At 30.6% G+C, this 22,184-nt stretch overlaps 1 protein-coding gene across 1 annotated transcript; it reads right to left on the bottom strand.

Moving 5' to 3' along the window:
* Positions 1–303: 303 nt before the first annotated feature.
* Positions 304–14,062, bottom strand: LOC109792112 (putative 2-oxoglutarate-dependent dioxygenase AOP1). Its single transcript, XM_020351489.2, has 3 exons — positions 13,641–14,062; positions 1,359–1,689; positions 304–709 (listed from the first exon to the last, which is right to left on the bottom strand). Exons 1-3 carry the CDS (start codon positions 14,045–14,047, stop codon positions 467–469), a joined length of 981 nt encoding a protein of 326 aa, XP_020207078.2. The 5' UTR covers positions 14,048–14,062; the 3' UTR covers positions 304–466.
* Between the last annotated feature and the right edge of the window lie 8,122 nt (positions 14,063–22,184).

Here is a 22,184-nt window from a genome sequence, read left to right as displayed (position 1 = left end):
TGTTAGCACTCGATCGATTAAGCACACATGAATTTAATTTTATCTAAACAATTTTGATCTTTTTCTTCTCTATAACTAATTAGCTAACAAAGCTAAGCAACCTTTTCTTCTGGTTCTAGTCTTCTAAGTCACTTGTAATAAATTAATATTGAATTTTTGGTTGGTCAAATGTGGTTGCATGATTATGTTGCCTCACAAAGAATACCATTGGGCCAAAAAAAAAAAAAAAGAAGAAGGATGCTTGGGTAGATAAAATTACTAGAAATTAAAGAAATGTGACGAAAGGAAGAGAAAAACACATACTTATATATAAATGTAGAGTTTTTTTAATTGATCTTAGCATGCAAAGTCATACATGAAAGGAGAATCTAACGTTTTCCTCTTATTTATCAGACATACTATATTTGTGAAAACCAAATATGATTCCTTTGCATAGATATAACACTAACATCTTATGCATCGAAAATTAAACACCAGCAAACACATCTAATGCATTTTCCTTGAGAGTTGAAACAAAGTACTTAAAGTATTCCCCATAATTGAAAGGCTTGTAGCGTAGAGGGTACATATTATCCTCCACCAACTCAGGGGGCACCTCGATCTTCACCTCTTCTTTTGGCACTGAAAATAGTGCAAAGGAATATCTTTCTTTTTCTCCTTTCATCATCACTCTGTGTGTAGCCGCATCAAGTCTCCCATTGCTCCATGCCTATGTAAATTAGTTGTCCTTTATTAATAAGAATCACTTTTTAAAAAACTTTCTTAAATCAATCTTAATTGACCCCAAAATAAATTAGTGAACAATTTCACCAAATTAGTGATAAAAATTTTAGCTATCCGAAAATTTTCTTGTAATGAAATTTGTTTAAGCTTGCAAAATTAATTTTAAATTGTGTAAGAAAATAATCTCATTAAACCCTATTTAACTAGTGGTTAAGCATTGTTCACCCATATATTGTTGGGACGATTTATTTTGTGAGATAATTCCATATTTGATTTTTACAGTGTAAAAACCTTTTAAGCCAACAACAGACATATATATATATATATATATATATATATATATATATATATATATATATATATATATATATATATATATATACCACAAATAAAACTAATTTTTGTTCTTATAAGCACGAGAAATACTTGTGAAATGACAAAAAGAATATTCTATCGAAATTTTATTAGGTACTTATCAAACTCTCAAGAGAGATCAATCTCTATATTTGATGGAAGATATTCCTTAGTAATTAGAAGAAGAAAAATATATTTAAAATTAATTTTTAAAAATAATTAAATAAATAGGTGCACCCTTAATTCATATTCTTTGGCAAGAAATATAAGGATGTATATACCTTTAATATGTCACCAACAAGGACCACAAAGCCTTCTTGAGGTATCTTCAAAGGAATCCATTTGTTTGTTTTGGTTAGCACCTCAAGACCTTGCACTTCATTTTCGCATAAAATGGTTAGGGCACTTTTGTCGGTGTGAGGCAACAAGCCAATTTCACAAACTTCATCGTTTTGGGGAACTATGTACTTAATCAATCGAAAATTACTAGAGCTCTTCATTTCTTCAATATCCGAAGTGTATTGCTTTGGAAGGCCATAACCTTCTAGAATCATCTTCAGAATCATGAAAGTCAGTTCGAACATCTTGGAGCTCGTGGAGTTCAATGTGTCACTGCCATCACCAACCCCAAACAAAACAAAACAAAAACACATGCACGAAGTTATATTTAACAATCTCCATCATATATAGCTACTTTTAACCATTTCTAGTCTAGGTTGATAACACGTTATTTAGGAAGAAGGATAAAGAAGTGTCACTATAAAAAAAAAAAATTATCATATAGTAACACATATTATATAGTGGCAAAATATTTGTTACTAAAAATTATTTTTACCTATATTATAAATACAATATATATTGATATATTATTAAAAAAATATAAGTATAAATTATATAATACATAATATGTTGTTAAATCTTATTCAAAATTCAAACTAAAATTGTATATAATTATATACCAAATAAATTTATACTTACATATTTTATACTTATATTGATATTTTTGTACAACATTGTATGTAATATTTTTTATAATATGCATATTATTCAAATTATATGTAACATTTTTTATAGTATATATTTACTTTATGCAGATGTGAAATTCACTTTTAATTTCTTTCCCACCGAAAAGACTTTTATTTTTAGTTTGGAGTTGTTTCTTTATTTCTATATTAGCTCTAGATGTATGATTGTCTAATCAATAATAATTTGTATACCAAATTGATCGCATAGCTCGTTTGCATTTAAGATTGCTCAAAAGTGTCGTGGGAAGCTTTGTTCCGTTGACAAAGCCACTATATATTAGAGATATGTGTTGTTGGATAAATCCACATAACTTATTCAGGTAAAAGAAAAAAAAAGGATGTGGATGATGGAGCGATTGGCAAGGAGGAAGCACATGGAGGTTGAGGGTGTAGGTGGCGATGGTGAGGTTAAGAAAGTGGAGGGTGAAGAAAAAGTTGAGAGAGAGAGGTGGGTGGAACAATCGGAGAAAATGTGAGCATTGTAGAGAGAAGAGAATTCATTAAAACCATATGTAACTTACATAACACTCATTTGTTAATAAAATGAGTATTGTTAGGAGTAACAGGCGGTCGATGTAACACTTGTTTAATTTTTAAGAAAGGGTTAATTGTAACACCCCAATTTCCTTAAAAGGATATTTTTATTAGTAATGACATTTTCGTAATTATTGATGGCATTTTCGTAATTTTATAAAGGTATTAGGGGCATTTGAGTAACTCGGAACGGGCTGTTCCGAAAGTGGAACGGGCCGTTCTGAGCATTTAAAATAAGCTAAAATTTTAGGTTGGGAACGGGCCCAGAACGGGCCGTTCCAACAAGGAGAACGGGCCGTTCCGGAGGGAGAACGGGCCGTTCTACTGAGTTTGAGAACGGGCCGTTCTGGTTTCAGAACGGGCCGTTCTGCTTTTTGGGAACGGGCCGTTCCGGTTTTGGAACGGGCCGTTCCAGTTGAGAAATTTGCACAAATTCGAAGGATCCGGAACGGGCCGTTCCGAATTCAATACGGGCCGTTCCGGGTACACCAGTTTGCCTATAAATAGGGGCAGGGGGTGAAAATTTTTATACAGAGGAAGAAAGTGAAATTTTAGAGAGAAGAAAGAGAGAGAGAGAGAGAGAGAGAGAGAGAGAGAGAGAGAGAGAGAGAAAGAAAGAGAAAGAAAGAGAGAGAGAAAGGAAGAGGGAATCCAGAGGAGGAGGCTCTACCTAAGTTCCAGCTCCTGCTTATCCAGGTAAGGGGGGGGAGTGAGAACCTCGCTCAGGGGTGTGGGGATAATTGTTGGATAGTTGTTTGTCGGATTGGCCCCCAATCCCTTGCCGTTGTTCTGTCTAAATTTCTATTTACTCTACTTTGCTTTTTGTTGAAGGTGCCGTTGTTCTGTATAAATTTCTATTTACTCTACTTTGTTTTTTGTTGAAGGTGCCGTTGTTCTGTCCGATTTTCTATTTATTCTACTTTGTTTTTGTTGAAAGTGCCGTTGTTCTGTCCGATTTTCTATTTACTCTACCTTGTCCTTTGTTGAAAGTAATAAATGAAATTATGTAACAAGTTAAATATTGAGTCAATGAGATTATGATGGTATGACATGCATCATACGCATATATTATTCCAGGTGTGCCGCTGAGGCCGCATACCAGTGATGTAACTTGCTAACGAGGTGTACCTTGGGGTCACCAGTGATGTAACATGCTAACAAGGTGTACCTTAGGGTCACCAGCGATGTAACTTGCTAACCAGGTGTACCTTCGGGTCACCAGTGATGTAACCAGGTGTACCTTAGGGTCACCAGTGATGTAACCAGGTGTACCTTTGGGTCACCAGTGATGATATGTGAAACTTCCGTATGGCGCCACATGCATGCATTTATGATATGAGTCCATGACATCATTGCATGATAAATGAATGTATATGTGATATTGATGATATATGTGTATTGTTTATAAGTGACTTATATTTGTTGTGTGTGTGGGTGCTATCTAGCCTTTATTTCTGCACCTGAAAATGAGTGAGATGTTTCTCACTCCCTTGTTGTTTTTGTATATGTTTTAAATTATGTTGCAGATGATCAGCATCATGAGGATGTTGGTGATGAGGCTTAAAGGCTTCAATTGGGCATGCTCTGATAGGATGTGACATCGGGGCATAGTTATTTTTAGTTTAATATGTTATTGTTTTAATAACTTTAGTTTCTCTTCTTTGTAATTTCTAACGAAGAGATAACGTAGATAATTCAAGGAAAATGTATGTTAAGAAATTGTAATTTGAACGTTCTTGATAAAAGACCAGAATGAATATCCTTGTTATATTTTATTACATGATTTAGAAAATATAAATTGATTCCTAACTAGGAGGCACTGCCACCTTTACTGGAGTTAATTTATATTTCCTTTATTATTATTTGTATATATATGATTTCTTGTTTTACACTAAATTGTATTGAAAATCTTAACTTCTTTTCTTTTATAATTTCTACACTGGAGTTATGATTTATGAGTTACGAATGTGAATCTTCTACCTTGTGATATTTGAAATATTTGTCAACTATGAAAGATTTTATTTACCCAAAAAGAAGAAAAGAAATATTTTATTGGAGTTATGATTTATGAGTTACGAATGTGAATCTTCTACCTTGTGATATTTGAAATATTTGTCAACTATGAAAGATTTTATTTACCCAAAAAGAAGAAAAGAAATATTTTATTGTTACATTTGTTGTATATTAATAATGGGGTAGAGGGTGTCACATTTAGTGGTATCAGAGCAGGTCGATCTAATCGACCGTGAGTTATGAGTTTACTATGCTTATTTGGTTTACTATGTTTATTTGGTACATGAATGATGGACTAAACTGATTGTTAAACTTGTTGGTATGCTAGTATGATGATTGATTATGTTTATTGATTGTATTATTTTCTTAGACTATGGCTGGTAGAAATGATCGTGCGATTGCCGATGCTCTTCAAGCATTAGCACAAGCTATGAATAATAACAATAGGACTGAAGTTACTCCTAACTGGTTGGAGCAATTTCAACGAAATCACCCACCTACCTTTAAAGGAGGATATGACCCAGATGCTGCTATGAATTGGCTAACAGAAATAGAGAAAATTTTCAATGTTATGGATTGTCCCATCGCTCAGAAGGTGAAGTTGGCCACATTCATGTTGACTGCTGATGCTCACTTTTGGTGGGAAGGAGCACTTCGGAGGATGATTGATGGAGGGGTGCACTTGAATTGGGACAACTTCAAGAAGGTCTTTCTTGAGAAGTATTTCCCGGATGATGTGAGAAGTCGGAAAGAAATGGAATTCCTTGAGCTGAACCAAGGGAACGACACAGTGGCTGTGTATGCTGCCAAATTTGATGCTTTGGTTCGTTATTGCACACACTACCATGGTGAGGGTGGTGAAAGAGCTAAATGCATAAAATTTGTAAATGGTCTGCGTCCGGAAGTAAAAACTGCAATTAACTATCAGGAGATATATCACTTTCCCACTCTGGTCAATAAGTGCAGCATTTATGATCATGAAAACCGTGCTCGTGCTGCTTTTTATAAAGGAGTTGGAGGTCCTATCCGTGCTGTGAGTTCTAGTACTTCGGGTAGGAGCAAGCCTTACTCCGCTTCTAATAGATTTCAAGGGAGTAAAGCTGCTTCTAATGAAAGCAAGTTGCTTACTAGAGGATCCACTGTTAGTGCTACTGGAAGTGTTGGAGGGTCTGTGTCCACTCCTTCAGTAAGATGCTGGAAGTGTGGACTTGTTGGTCATAATCAGTCTGAGTGTCGTGACAGGGAAGTTACCTGCTTCAACTGCAATGGTAAAGGTCACATCAGTACCCAATGTCCTGAATCACAAAGAACACGTGTTATTGGATCGGGTTCGCAAATTGAGCGTCCAAAGACTGTAGGGAGAGTATTTGCTCTTAGTGGTGCTGAAGCTTCTGGGTCAGAAAATTTGATACAAGGTACTTGTTTCATAGCTGAGACTCCTTTTGTTGTACTATTTGATTCTGGTGCAACTCATTCTTTTATTTCTGTCTCTTGTGTCCAAAAATTGAATTTGCCTGTGTCTTTGTTAGATTTTGATTTAGTTGTGGAAACCCCTACTAATGGTCCTGTGACTACATCCCTAGTGTGTTTGAAATGTCCTTTGACAGTTTCTGATAAGCAGTTTCTAGTTGACTTAATTTGTTCGCCTCTTAGTCAATTAGATGTAATTCTTGGTATGGATTGGCTATCTTCTCACCATGTCCTTTTAAACTGCTTTGAGAAATCTATTTCCTTTGGTGAATGTAAGAGTACGGAATTTCTTAGTGCTGCTGACATTAAAACTTGTTTAAAAGACAATGAAAGAGTGTACATGATCTTAGCTTCTTTAACACTTGAGACTGATAGTAAGCTAGATGAGATTCCCTTAGTGAGAGAATTTCCAGAAGTATTTCCTAAGGATGTGTCTAGTTTAGCACCTGAGAGAGAGATTGAGTTTAGCATAGACTTAGTACCAGGTACCCCACCTATATCTATAGCACCCTATAGGATGTCCCCTAAAGAGTTAGTTGAGCTTAAGAGACAAATAGAGGAATTACAAGGAAAACAATTCATTAGGCCTAGTGTCTCGCCTTGGGGAGCGCCTGTTTTATTGGTTAAGAAGAAAGATGGGAGCATGAGGTTGTGCGTAGACTATAGGCAACTGAATAAAGTGACCATTAAGAATAAGTATCCTTTGCCTAGGATAGATGACCTTATGGATCAACTAGTTGGAGCTTGTGTGTTCAGTAAGATAGATTTAAGGTCAGGATACCATCAGATTAGAGTGAGAGCTGAGGATGTTCCTAAGACTGCCTTTAGGACCCGCTATGGGCACTATGAGTATTTAGTTATGCCTTTTGGTGTGACTAATGCGCACCTGGTGTTTTTATGGACTACATGAATAGGATCTTTCACCCTTACTTGGATAGATTTGTAGTGGTCTTCATAGATGATATCCTAGTGTATTCCAAGACTAGGGAAGAGCATGTTGAGCACCTTAGGATCGTTCTTCAAACCCTTAAGGAGAAACAGTTGTATGCTAAATTGTCAAAATGTGAATTTTGGTTGGATAGTGTGAACTTTCTAGGACATGTGATATCCAAGGGTGGAATAGTTGTAGATCCTGCTAAGGTAGAAGCTGTGTTAGAGTGGAGAACACCTAATTCAGTATTTGAGATTAGGAGTTTCCTAGGACTAGCTGGTTATTACAGAAGGTTCATAGAGAATTTCTCTAGGCTAGCTCTTCCTTTGACTAAGCTGACGAAGAAAGACCAACCTTTTGTGTGGGATTCTAGGTGTCAGGAGAGTTTTCAAGAGCTTAAGAGGAGATTAACTAGTGCTCCTGTGTTAGTGTTACCTGATCCTAGTAAGACTTTTGAGGTATTTTGTGATGCTTCTAAATTGGGTTTAGGAGGAGTACTTATGCAGGAGGGTAAGGTAGTAGCCTATGCTTCAAGACAACTTAAAATTCATGAGCAAAACTATCCTACCCATGACCTTGAGTTAGCTGCAATAGTTTTTGTGCTCAAGTTGTGGAGACATTACTTGTTTGGGTCTAGATTTGAGGTTTTTAGTGACCATAAAAGCCTTAAGTACTTGTTTGACCAAAAGGAATTGAATATGAGGCAGAGGAGATGGTTAGAGTTTCTTAAGGATTATGACTTTCAATTAAATTATCACCCTGGCAAGGCTAATGTTGTAGCTGATGCTTTGAGTAGAAAATCTTTGAGAATGTCTTCCTTGATGATTAGGGAAATGCAAATGATTGAGGAGTTTAGGGATATGAGCTTAGGGTGTGAGTTGACCTCTAAGAGTATTAAGTTGGGAGCTTTAAGAGTGACTAATAGCTTGATAGATGAGATTAGAGAAGGTCAGAAGATGGATCCTTTCTTATTGAGTCGGGTAGAGAAGTTGAATCAAGGTGTGAAAAGTGAGTTTAGAATTGGAGTGGATGGAGTTTTAAGATTTAAGGATAGGTTGTGCATTCCTAGTGTGCCAGAACTTAAGAAAGCAATCCTGGAAGAAGGTCATAAGAGTATCCTTAGTATCCATCCAGGAGCCACTAAGATGTACCAAGACCTTAAGAAGATATTTTGGTGGCCTAAGATGAAGAGGGAAGTGGAGGAATTTGTGTATGCTTGCTTAGTATGTCAGAAAGCTAAGGTAGAACACCAAAAACCTTCAGGTTTGATGCAACCTTTAGATGTGCCTGTGTGGAAGTGGGATAGCATCTCTATGGATTTTGTAGTTGGGTTACCTAAGACTGTGAAGAACTTGGATGCTATATGGGTCATTGTGGATAGATTGACTAAGTCTGCCCATTTTATTCCCATTAATATTAGGTACTCTTTGGAGAGGTTAACCAAGTTGTACATCAGTGAGATCGTGAGGTTGCATGGAGTTCCTACTAGTATTGTGTCTGATAGAGATCCTAGGTTCACCTCTAGATTTTGGGAGAGTTTGCATAAGGCTTTAGGCACTAAGCTTAGATTGAGTTCAGCTTACCATCCCCAAACAGATGGCCAAACTGAGAGAACCATACAATCTTTGGAAGACTTGTTGAGGGCTTGCATCTTAGAACGTGGGGGTAGTTGGGATAGTTTCCTACCTTTGATAGAATTTACCTACAATAATAGCTACCATTCTAGTATTGGGATGGCACCATATGAGGCTCTGTATGGTAGGAGATGTAGAACACCTTTATGTTGGACAGAACCTGGAGAGAATGTCATATTAGGACCTAAGATAGTTCAACAAACTACTGAACAGGTTAAGATGATCCAAGAGAAGATGAGAGCAACTCAGAGTAGGCAAAAAAGTTATAATGACAAGAGGAGAAAAGACCTTAAGTTTAAAGAAGGTGATCATGTATTCCTTAAAGTCACTCCTTGGACAGGAGTAGGCAGAGCACTGAAATCCCGTAAGCTTACTCCACGTTTCATTGGTCCTTATCAAATTCTTAAAAGAATCGGTGAAGTGGCCTATCAAATTGCTTTGCCTCCATCTCTTTCAAATCTCCATAGTGTCTTTCATGTTTCCCAACTCAGAAAGTATGTCCATGATCCTTCCCATATCATTGAGTTTGACAACATTCAGTTGAAGGATAATCTTACTTATGAAACGGTTCCTCTAAGGATTGATGACACGAGAGTGAAACAACTAAGAGGAAAGGAAATCCCTTTGGTTAAGGTCGTTTGGGGAGGAAGTATTGAAGAAAGTGCTACATGGGAATTAGAAAGCAAGATGCGAGAAGCTCATCCATTTCTGTTTTCAGGTCAATTTCGGGGACGAAATTTCTAAAAGGAGGGGAGAATTGTAACACCCCAATTTCCTTAAAAGGATATTTTTATTAGTAATGGCATTTTCGTAATTATTGATGGCATTTTCGTAATTTTATAAAGGTATTAGGGGCATTTGAGTAACTCGGAACGGGCTGTTCCGAAAGTGGAACGGGCCGTTCTGAGCATTTAAAATAAGCTAAAATTTTAGGTTGGGAACGGGCCCAGAACGGGCCGTTCCAACAAGGAGAACGGGCCGTTCCGGAGGGAGAACGGGCCGTTCTACTGAGTTTGAGAACGGGCCGTTCTGGTTTCAGAACGGGCCGTTCTGCTTTTTGGGAACGGGCCGTTCCGGTTTTGGAACGGGCCGTTCCAGTTGAGAAATTTGCACAAATTCGAAGGATCCGGAACGGGCCGTTCCGAATTCAATACGGGCCGTTCCGGGTACACCAGTTTGCCTATAAATAGGGGCAGGGGGTGAAAATTTTTATACAGAGGAAGAAAGTGAAATTTTAGAGAGAAGAAAGAGAGAGAGAGAGAGAGAGAGAAAGAAAGAAAGAGAAAGAAAGAGAGAGAGAAAGGAAGAGGGAATCCAGAGGAGGAGGCTCTACCTAAGTTCCAGCTCCTGCTTATCCAGGTAAGGGGGGGAGTGAGAACCTCGCTCAGGGGTGTGGGGATAATTGTTGGATAGTTGTTTGTCGGATTGGCCCCCAATCCCTTGCCGTTGTTCTGTCTAAATTTCTATTTACTCTACTTTGCTTTTTGTTGAAGGTGCCGTTGTTCTGTATAAATTTCTATTTACTCTACTTTGTTTTTTGTTGAAGGTGCCGTTGTTCTGTCCGATTTTCTATTTATTCTACTTTGTTTTTGTTGAAAGTGCCGTTGTTCTGTCCGATTTTCTATTTACTCTACCTTGTCCTTTGTTGAAAGTAATAAATGAAATTATGTAACAAGTTAAATATTGAGTCAATGAGATTATGATGGTATGACATGCATCATATGCATATATTATTCCAGGTGTGCCGCTGAGGCCGCATACCAGTGATGTAACTTGCTAACGAGGTGTACCTTGGGGTCACCAGTGATGTAACATGCTAACAAGGTGTACCTTAGGGTCACCAGCGATGTAACTTGCTAACCAGGTGTACCTTCGGGTCACCAGTGATGTAACCAGGTGTACCTTAGGGTCACCAGTGATGTAACCAGGTGTACCTTTGGGTCACCAGTGATGATATGTGAAACTTCCGTATGGCGCCACATGCATGCATTTATGATATGAGTCCATGACATCATTGCATGATAAATGAATGTATATGTGATATTGATGATATATGTGTATTGTTTATAAGTGACTTATATTTGTTGTGTGTGTGGGTGCTATCTAGCCTTTATTTCTGCACCTGAAAATGAGTAAGATGTTTCTCACTCCCTTGTTGTTTTTGTATATGTTTTAAATTATGTTGCAGATGATCAGCATCATGAGGATGTTGGTGATGAGGCTTAAAGGCTTCAATTGGGCATGCTCTGATAGGATGTGACATCGGGGCATAGTTATTTTTAGTTTAATATGTTATTGTTTTAATAACTTTAGTTTCTCTTCTTTGTAATTTCTAACGAAGAGATAACGTAGATAATTCAAGGAAAATGTATGTTAAGAAATTGTAATTTGAACGTTCTTGATAAAAGACCAGAATGAATATCCTTGTTATATTTTATTACATGATTTAGAAAATATAAATTGATTCCTAACTAGGAGGCACTGCCACCTTTACTGGAGTTAATTTATATTTCCTTTATTATTATTTGTATATATATGATTTCTTGTTTTACACTAAATTGTATTGAAAATCTTAACTTCTTTTCTTTTATAATTTCTACACTGGAGTTATGATTTATGAGTTACGAATGTGAATCTTCTACCTTGTGATATTTGAAATATTTGTCAACTATGAAAGATTTTATTTACCCAAAAAGAAGAAAAGAAATATTTTATTGTTACATTTGTTGTATATTAATAATGGGGTAGAGGGTGTCACACTAATTACCTATACACTGTTAGTATAAAGTTTTTTTACACTAACAGTCAATCAGAACCGTTAATAATGTCTTTTCATCTGCTCATTTAATTAAATTAAAACGTTAATAATACATTTTCATATGTTCATTTAATTAAATTAAAATAAAAAATTTACACTGGCAGTGTATAAGTATAATTTTAAAATAATATAAAATGTGAGTATAATTTACTCTATTTTATATTTTTTTAAAGTTGCATATATTTATTAGGTAATTAATTAAAAAAAAATCTCATGGCACTCCAACATTGGGACGTGAACAGGTGCCACAGTGGTATGGAGAGGGACATCGAGTTGCATGCACTAATTAGAGTGATGAAAAAAGGAGTGGATTCAGACCCCAATTAAATTTTTTTTTTCTATTATAAGTTAAAAAAATAATTTTACATATATTAAAGAAATTAATTATTTATATTAAATTTTACTAATTTCATAATATTTATTTTAAATTATTCTTGTTATAAATATAAATAGAAGTAGTGTAACTGAAAAAGTGATGTATTAAATGAGAAATATTTTAAAGAGAATATTCTTAAATAAAATAAAATTAATTAAGAAATTTATATTTAAAAAAAAATTATAATAGGGAACATAACAAGTAACTCACTATTTCCTAACATTAACTAATTAAAAAAATTACTATTACCTGTTGGTATCTCAAACATAATTTTACAATCAACCTGAGCATGGTACAGATCATAAACTCTTCATATGGAAAATGAAATTATCTAACTATATAAAAAAGTGCAAGCCTTTTATTGAGGAATCATATTTCAAAAGTAATTTTCTCTTAAAACTAAAAGTACAAAATTATTTTTTCAAAATAAGATAAAATAAACTTCATTTAGCAGAATACAAACAAGAGGTTAATTAACCTTTTTTCTCTTTTAGTGAAAGTGCTTTTGTGGATGGGTTTTCGGTGTATGTATATTTATATTATTCTTTTATATTTATTTAACTATATTTAATTTTTACTTTTATTTGGAATTGTGTAATTAAGTTATATATAATTGTACAAAGATTAGAATATATGACTGTCATGTAAATTACCACAACATATATCTGTTAATGACAGTGTGAGAGTTAAAGTAATATACATGAAGCATAAATTCTAACATCAATACGCTCATTGTATGCAAAAATAAATAAATAAATAAAAATTCTATTAAAAAGGTAGCTAATTCATGACAAATACAAAATATATATAAAGATCAGTAAATAATACATACAGTAACATAATTATTCAATCACAAACAAACTGTTAGTTATGTACGATTATTTTTAATTAATAAACGATGTAATAAGAAAATTAAATCGACAATACATAAAAATTAATGTAGTAAATAATGTATCATAAGGGTATGTGTAAGCGAGTTGAGATAATTTGCAAATTCAAACTGATTCAAATTAATCTAGTAAGTTCAAATTTAATTTTTTAACGTTCGAGTTAGACTCAATCTAACCCGATTAAAATCTAACATTATACAAATTGGGTAACAAATTTTATGTTTTTTGACTTGTGATCCAATCTAACCTGATCATATATAATAAAAATAAATAAAACACAATAATAATAATAATAATAATAAGTTAATATTTGAATGATCACTTGCTCAAAATAATACTCTTTGTCACTCTTACTCAGTAACAAATTTTGTGTTTTTAGATTGATAACATTGTAACAATATAGCATATTTGCTTTAAATTTTATTTTGTTTTAATGTTGAATGTTTAAACTGATAATAATATAGTAAATCAACAAAAAAAAATTTGAAATTTAGTTTGTATCATTATTTATTTTATGAGTTGATAACATTGTATTTACAATAAAATATCAAATAATTTAAATTTATTATAAAATATTTAAATTTTTATAAAAAATAAATAAATTTAATTATATTAATCTGATTAATTCAAATAAATCCAATTCATTTATGATCGAGTTGGGTTAGTTGGATTTGAAAAAAAAAATACAAATTCGACTCAATCTAATTAGTTGAATTTTGATCAGATTGGATAACAGATTCATCTAAACTCAACCCAACCCAACCTACTTATATACTTCTAATATATGACATTCAAGATTGTTTTTAATGAAAAATATTCATAATCTATATTGAAAAAAATAAATAAATGATATGATAAAAGAAATTAAATACCAGAAAGAGGGGTTTCCTCGAGGCCACATGAGGTTAGTGAAGGCATGAGCAGAATCTGAGATTGGAACATCATCAATCCCAAAGCTTTGACAGAGAGTAACAAGGGGGCAATCACAATTGTAGCTCCTATAAGCCTTTGGGCTTATGTGCTTTCTCTTGGTTTCTTCAGGCAAATCAAACAACTCTTTCATGCATAGAAACATATCATCACGTAGACCCTTTGGAACCATGTCATTAATTAAGATGAAGCAACCATGCCTTTCACATGCTTCTCTCACTTTCTTGCTCAACTCTTTCCATTCCTCACTCCCCTCTTTGAAATCCCCCAAAAATTTCAGACATGGAATTATCTCACTTTCATTCTCACCCTCACTACCCATTTCTCTCTCTTTCTCTATATGTTGCATTTCTTGTTCTTACACAAAGGGTGCTATATAAAGAGAGTTAGTCACATGTAAGTCTAGTTTAGGGAAACCGGGACCAAAAGCAAAGTTGTATATTTAGGGAAACGGGACATTGAGTGATAGTGTCGTCATATGTCAAATTAAATGTCCAAATAAAAAATTGATCGAGGTTCAAAGTATACTTAATGACAACATTTATAATGTCCATCATTTAAGAGAATTAATGTTAATTTTTACCCAATTCAATTTATCGTTTTAATTACATTTAAGATCATTCAATATCTTGCCAAATAAAAAAGCAAAAGAAAGAAACCAAATGTAATACTACGTACTACTTAAAGAATAAGAGTATGTTGGTGTAAAAGAAAAAAAATACGAGTATGTTTAGATATTTTATAAATTCTCTCACGAGAAGAAAAAAAGCATTTTTTTTTAAGTTGAAATTGAAATATACATAAATTAATTTATAAAAAGTAATTATATTAATTTTTTCAAAAGACTATTTTCTTTTTTTAACTTTAGAAGAAATATTTGTAACTTAACAAGAAATTTATTTACTTTTTTCTTCTATTTTTTCCCTTAAAAGTCCTCATAAGAGATACGAAAGAAGCGTAATGAAAATTGAAGTCAAAATATCACGATTCAAAAAATTAATGGAGTTTAATTAGGAAGAATAAGTTTCAATTTTCTATTATACTTTTTTGTTTATTTTCTTAATTATTAAATGAAGAAAATAATAAATGTATTTATATTTTCATTTATGTTAATATACTTTAAATATTTATTTTCATTTAATTGTTTCTTTATTAAATAAAAAATTAAGAATTAAAATGTTAAATTTTAGATTGATAACATTTATGTTGTTGAAAGCATTAAAATGTAATAAATACATTTTCAATATAAATTTATCACTTTTATATACTTAAAATCACTATGGAGCCAGAAGAGGGCCACCCTGTAAAGCACGAATATGTTCATGCATGGAAGCCATTTATATTAGATCATTAATAATTAAGTAGGCTATTTGTTAAATACAATAAATGCTTGATTAGATTTTATTTTTCATTTATTTGTCAATGAATGTCTGGTTGGCGATTACTATTTGTAATCATATATTTTTCTTAGAAACAAGACACAAAGTTAATTGAAGTATTCGTTACTAGGGAAACCTTATACTGTAGTAATTGATAATTTGGATGTTAAATGAAAATTTAATGCATATACATGTTTATAACAAACTTTCTAACATTTATTTTAACACATTCTTTCTAAGTAATTGAAATTTATTAAAGAATATAAAAAAGAATTAGTAAATTTTACATTCAATTTATTTCTCCTAATCTCGTGATTTCAATAAATTTTAATTGATAAAAGAAAATGAAAGTGAGTTAGAAGGTGTATTGTTTGCAATTCTCATATAATATATATATTTGTTGAAAAAAATTGGCCCTCCCACCGAACTCCGGCTTCGTTTGTGCGTCTACATCTAATTAATGCTAGTAAAATGGAAATATACTATGTATGGTTTGTGTGTAATAAAATGTAGAGTTTAATTTATTACTAATACATATACTAAATGCATTTATAGTGTAATACAGATATTTAATAGTATATTTGATCACCATATTATATTATTTTAATTATTAATATATGTAATAATAAGGTAAAATTTTTATTAAATGTCTATTTAGAAATATTTTAGGTGAACATATAATTAATGCTAGTCAAATGGAAATATACTATGTATGGTTTGTGTGTAATAAAATGTAGAGTTTAATTTATAACTAATACATATAATAAAATGCATTTCTAGTATTTGATTTGTAATATTTGAAACTTTTGATACAATATTATAAATTTTTTAATTATTATTTTATTTTTAAATAATATTTTTATTTTTAATATTTAAAATAAATAAATCCAGATTTAGCATAATGTTTGATATTTTAAAATCTTTATATTTCTAGTAGATTAAAATAGAAATATTTAATATTCAATTTTTTTAAGAATAATATTTTAGTATAAATATTTTATAAAATTATTAACTGTTTACAATTTTTTTATTTCAAAATTTCAAATTTCAAATTTAAAAAAATAAATAATAAATAAAAAAAAAAAAAAAAAAACCTAGTCATTCAATAATTAGATAAGTTCCGTAACAAAAAGTCTGCAACAGCTGTATGTATCTTCCTTATCTATTTGCAATTACGATAAGCTAATAGTAATAGGAATAAATATTCAATTAGATTTGAACTGATTGTTATTAATATATATATATATATATATATATATATATATATATATATATATATTATATATCACTAGATTTCACTATAAATATGATAGGGAGGGGGCTGTAAGAGGAAGAAAAAGAAAGAAGGTGAAGGAAAACGTAGGTAGATAGATATATAGATAGATAGATAGATAGATAGATAGATAGATAGATAGATAGATAGATAGATAGATAGAGAGAGAGAGAGAGAAGAGAGAGAAGGAAGAGAGAATAAAAAAAGAAAGAAAGAGTAAAAACTTAAATATGATATCTCAACTTTACTTTTCTTAAAGTAAGGGGGAGACTTTTATCTCTTTTAAATTTTGTTTATTTCCTATACGGTTATATTTATTTTATGTTTGTCTATATTTAATTAGTGAAGTTTCCCTAACCTCATTTTACTTGTTTTATGTAAGATGTTTTTTTATTCTTAATAATTAATAAAGTGTTTCTAGTTTATGTTGTTTAATTATTTTATAATGTTTATCACTGTCATTTACTTGATTAATATTCTTTAATACATTCTATTTATGTAATTTATATTATATTAAATTTTAAATAATTAAAAATATTCAAACTTATTTAGCTTAATTGTTCTCACTCCTTATTTATCTTTGTTTTAAAAAAAATTGAATTAATTATAATACAAAATAGATGGATCTACTTGCGATTCCATGCCCTTTTCTTTCAATTATATCAATAGTATTTTCTAGAACAAATTGGAGTGTGGACGTGGTTGCTAATTAGGTTTCCTTCCACGGTGTGACATTGTCAACTTTTACATTTTTTCCGACCCAAGAAATTTCCACAGTTATTGATGGTCCTATAATAGTTACTAGGGGTGGAAAAATGGGCCAGTCCGGTCCGTTTTGGCCCAGCCTGCCAATGGCCCACCAAAAATGGGTCAGGCCGGGCTAACCCACCAATGAAAAATAGGTTGAGAATGTTGGCCTGCCCCGCCTAAGGACGGGTTGGCAGGCCAGCCCGCATACCAAAAAAAACATTGCAAAAAAATGGGAAAATTATATTTTATGTTCAAATAAAAAAAAACTGCTACAAATAAATAGAAATTTTCTCAACGAGGAGCCATAGAAGGTTCGAGGTACTAAACGAGTTTGTTCTCGCTCACCATGCAACTACATAGAGCTAAAGTTGCCTAGCACGCTAAAGCTCACTGAGCGAAAATGCCATTTTAGCTAAAAGGTGTTCTAATGTGGTATGAGGTGTTCTCTAGGAAGTGATGTGTGGACCATAAATGATTTTCATTAATGTTGCTCATGTTATTTATGTTAATTATATATATATATATATATATATATATATATATATATATATATATATATATATATATATTATCCTCCATATGTTGTGTATAATTATGCATGTTAAGGATGAATACAGGCAAGGCCTGAGCTCATAGCTCATTATGTTGTTTGTGCATGTTGAGAAGGCTTGATCCTTTCATCCATGCTATTTTTAAAAGGGCCTTTATGGTGATTTCAAAGAGAATGTTGAGTTGAGTTATTATACTGAGATATTCAATGGGAGATTTCAAAGATTGGGGATGTACTATCTGAAAACATAGTTCTCCTTTAAATGATGTTGTGAAATAATGTGTAGTGAGCCATTACATATATGCTAGTTGTTGAATGACTGTGTTTAGGTCCCATAGAGTTGGATGTTGAGTTGACACGTAAGTCATGGATGGTAACCTAGGGAGCACCCAACCTAGTGCTAGAAGGGTGTGTGGTATCTTGGAATTATGAAATGGGCTAATTCAATAGGGAGCTTGGTTGTTGTTAACCAATGGTATAGTAGGCTCACACCCAACTATTTTATCCTAACGATGATGTTGAACCTTTCGACTCTATGTCGATGATACTTGAGTGACTAAGACAATTATTGTTTGATAAGGTTAATTCGACTAGACTACTCATAGGAGATCTTCGTTGTTCAAGTGTGAAGACGTATGATGCAAGTAGATACATTGATGTTTAGTATGCAAGATGTGGCATATGATGATAAGTTGTGTTGTGGCTTTGCATGGTTTCCTTGTAGTGGATTGTATGATGATGTTGTGAGAAGTTTGAGACTTTATCCTTTATCCGTAATCTCTTTGAAGACATCATTTTTTTTATTCATATAGAGCACTAAAAAATTTAGGACCAATCTTAATTAGAACGGACCTTAAATAAGTTAGGTTACACTTTAAAAACTAGGCTCACAAGCCCTTAATAGACCAATTAAATTTTTTTCATCTTTGATTGTAATTTTAAGATTTTTATAACTAAATATATACTTTGATATAATTTTACTAAAATAATTAATCTTAATTTCTCAATAAATATATTTTCTTTACCTGCTGCAAATATAATTAGTTATATAGAGTCAAAATAGGAGAAAACTATTACATTGAAAATATATATAAAAAAAATCATTTTGAAAAGAAAATTCAAATGTTAACAATAAAGTTATTTTAATTGTCCAAATTAAAGTTTGGTTAAACATATATTAATGACAACATTTATAATTATATTCATTTAAGAAATTATTTAAGAGAATTATTGATTATTTTTTCACATTATTGCTTTGTGGAAAATGCTAACTTAAGCACTAGTTAAGGAAAAATAAATTACTATAGGTATTACTTATTTTAGTTTGAAATGAGTGATAATTAAATTTAATAATTAGTAATATACAATAAGTGTGTCTGTTGTTCAATAATTCAATTTAACATTACATAATTAATGCATTAATAATAGTTAAGAGTGTAATATATATATATATATATATATATATATATATATATATATATATATATGTAATGTTACATTAATATTAAAAATAAAAATCAAATTAAAATAAATTAAATTTTCAAAAAATCAAATAAAATGGGTCATGTTCCCATGAAAAATTGGCGAAAGAAAATACAAATATTTATCCTATTGAAAACATTAAAATGTAGCACTAGTACTTGAATCCATTTTCAAGAATTAATATCGATAACCTCATTTAAATGAAAAAATAATCATTATTATTGCATTGAAAAGTTAACATTTAACACTTATTTTTTGTGACTTTTTTTTTTGTTAAACAACACTTATTTTGAGACGAAAGAAGTAGTACTTAAAAATAAGTACAATAAAATCTTGCAGGAAATTCAATAAGATCCTTATTAACTTTAGTAGGTCCTTTGTTTTAGTTTTACAATTAAGATCATTTTCAAGAACTAATCAGACATTTATTGTATTTAACAGATAGCCCTAGTTATAAAGGAGCAATATTAATATTGATAAAATCGAGCAAAATTAATAAGATGATATGAAATAATAATAATAATAATAATAATAATAATAATAATAATAATAATAATAACAACAATAATAATAATAACAATAATAATAATAACAATAACAATAATAACAATAACAACAACAATAATAATAACAATAATAATAACAATAATAATAACAATAATAATAACAATAACAATAACAATAATAATAATAACAATAATAATAATAATAATAATAACAATAACAATAATTTTGCTTGAATAATTTTTTTTTTAAATTAATAGTCATTCATCTTGTTTCGTTTCAATAATTTTCTTTAATATAATTTTTATGTGGCAGTATAAATTTTTTAAAAATTTGTGCAACTTTTTCTATTTTCTTAAATAGGTACAAGTGTAGCTGTAGTTGCAGCTATCTCATCATTCTTACTTCAAAATAAAAGATTGTATGGAATCAAGTTGTAGTAATGGTTCATCCACCTTCAAACCTACAACAAAGCTAGAAAAAGATAGAGAAGAACAAGGCTCAACTTCCAGTTCCAACAACCAAAAAAATAAAAAGCAAAGAGTATCAAGAGAAGAGGCAAAAAGCTATAGTTATAAGGTGTATAAATTTGTCTCAGACTATCCTTTCTCTCATTGCATGTTTAAGGAATGATTTTATTAATTATCTTTACTAAATTTTTGGAGATTTTATAGAATATGATTTATTTATTGGTTTATATTCTGTCTGTAGATTAACTTAATGAACTACTAAACCCTAAAACCTAACCCTAACCCAAATAACAACAACAACAACAACAATAATAATAACAATAACAATAACAATAATAATAATAATAATAATAACAATCATAAAAACAATAAAATAATAATAATAATAATAATAACAATAATAATAAGAATAACAATAATAATAATAACAATAACAATAACAGTAACAATAACAATAATAAGAACAATAATAATAACAACAATAATAATAAAATTAATAATAATAACAGCAAAAATAACAATAACAATAAAATAACAATAACAATAATAATAATAATAACAATAACAATAATAATAACAATAATAATAACAAAAATAAAAATAATAATAACAATAACAATAATAATAATAACAACAACAACAATAATAACAATAATAATAAGAACAACAATAACAATGAGAATAAAATTAAAAATAACAATAACAATAACAACAATAACAATAACAATGATAATAATAATAATAACAGTAAAAACAATAATAATAATAACAATAATAATAATGACAATTATAATAATAATAACAATAATAATAACAATAACAATAACAATAACAATAACAATAACAACAACAACAATAATAATACCAATAACAATAACAATAACAATAACAATAACAATAATAATAATAATAATAATAATAATAATAATAAATAGTAATAGTAGTAGTAGTACTTGAGGAGTGAGGTATGGAGCCAGAGGGTGCCACCTTGTAAATCAGTTCATGCATGCAAGCCATTTGTATATTAGATTCTTTATTAACTAATACGTTGGGTTATATATGTTAACACTACAAGAAAAAGTTAAATTTTTTAAGGAAAATTTTCCACGGAAAAAAATCTGTCGAAAATTTGCCACGGATTTATATCTGTCGAAAATTTCTGACGGAATTTTCAACGGATTTTTAACTGATGGAATTTCCGATGGAATTTCTGACGGATATATATCTGTCTAAAATTTCTGACAGAATTTCTGACGGATTTAAATCCGTCTGAAATTTTTGACGAAATTTTCAACGGATTTAAATCCGTCTGAAATTTCCGACAGATATAGATCCTTCTGAAATTATTAAATAAAATATAAGCCAATTATTTTTCAAATGCAAGTAATCCTGATCCCATCGATACACACAACAATGCACTATATAATATTTTCATTATTATATGGGTGTTTTCAAAATATAAGTATATTGTAATCAATAAGATAAATATAAATCAGAGTGAGTGAGGTATGGCTTACCTATATATAATTATATGTACAGGTTATTATAAATTATAAAGTAATTAGCATAAATGTGTTTTTTTACTTATCTTGAAAAATACCAACACATGACGTCCAAATTTAAGAATAACATCTTTTCTTTAATTTTTAAAAATCACTCATTTCTTTGAAAATAGCATTATTAATTAAATAAGGGGGGAAAAAGTTAAATTATTTTCTGCAAATCATATATATGTATCTATCATTTATTTCTAAATTACATCCAATACTATGTCATTTTCATGAAAACTTTCATTGATCTTCAATTTTGAAAATAAGATTTTTTTTCAATTCATTTTTAAAATTATTACTTAAATTTAATATATTTTTAAAATCACTGTGTGCATGATATTTAAAATAAATTTCAAAAAAATTGAAATAATGAAATAAGAGATCAAATCTCATTTAATTATTGATATTTGTATTAATAAATTATTTTCTCTTAATAGTATATGTGACACCCTTTTACCCCATAATAGATAAGTAACAACAATAAGAATAATTCAATAAATATAACATCAAGAAGGGTCCACATATTTT

Source organism: Cajanus cajan, chromosome 9, assembly GCF_000230855.2.
Source record: "Cajanus cajan strain Asha chromosome 9, NIPB_CcT2T_4, whole genome shotgun sequence".
NCBI classification, from domain to species: Eukaryota; Viridiplantae; Streptophyta; class Magnoliopsida; order Fabales; family Fabaceae; genus Cajanus; species Cajanus cajan.
Note: the sequence above shows the minus strand (reverse complement) of the source record. Positions and strands in the feature narration are given on the sequence as shown.

Bases quoted from the DNA above. Each gene is read 5' to 3' on its own strand.
- LOC109792112 (XM_020351489.2), bottom strand. From the start codon at position 14,047: ATGCAACATATAGAGAAAGAGAGAGAAATGGGTAGTGAGGGTGAGAAT. The intron at 1,690-13,640 runs GTATTTAATTTC...TGGTGATGGCAG, and splicing joins CGAGGAAACCCCTCTTTCTG to TGACACATTGAACTCCACGA. The intron at 710-1,358 runs GTATATACATCC...TAATTTACATAG, and splicing joins TTGTTGGTGACATATTAAAG to GCATGGAGCAATGGGAGACT.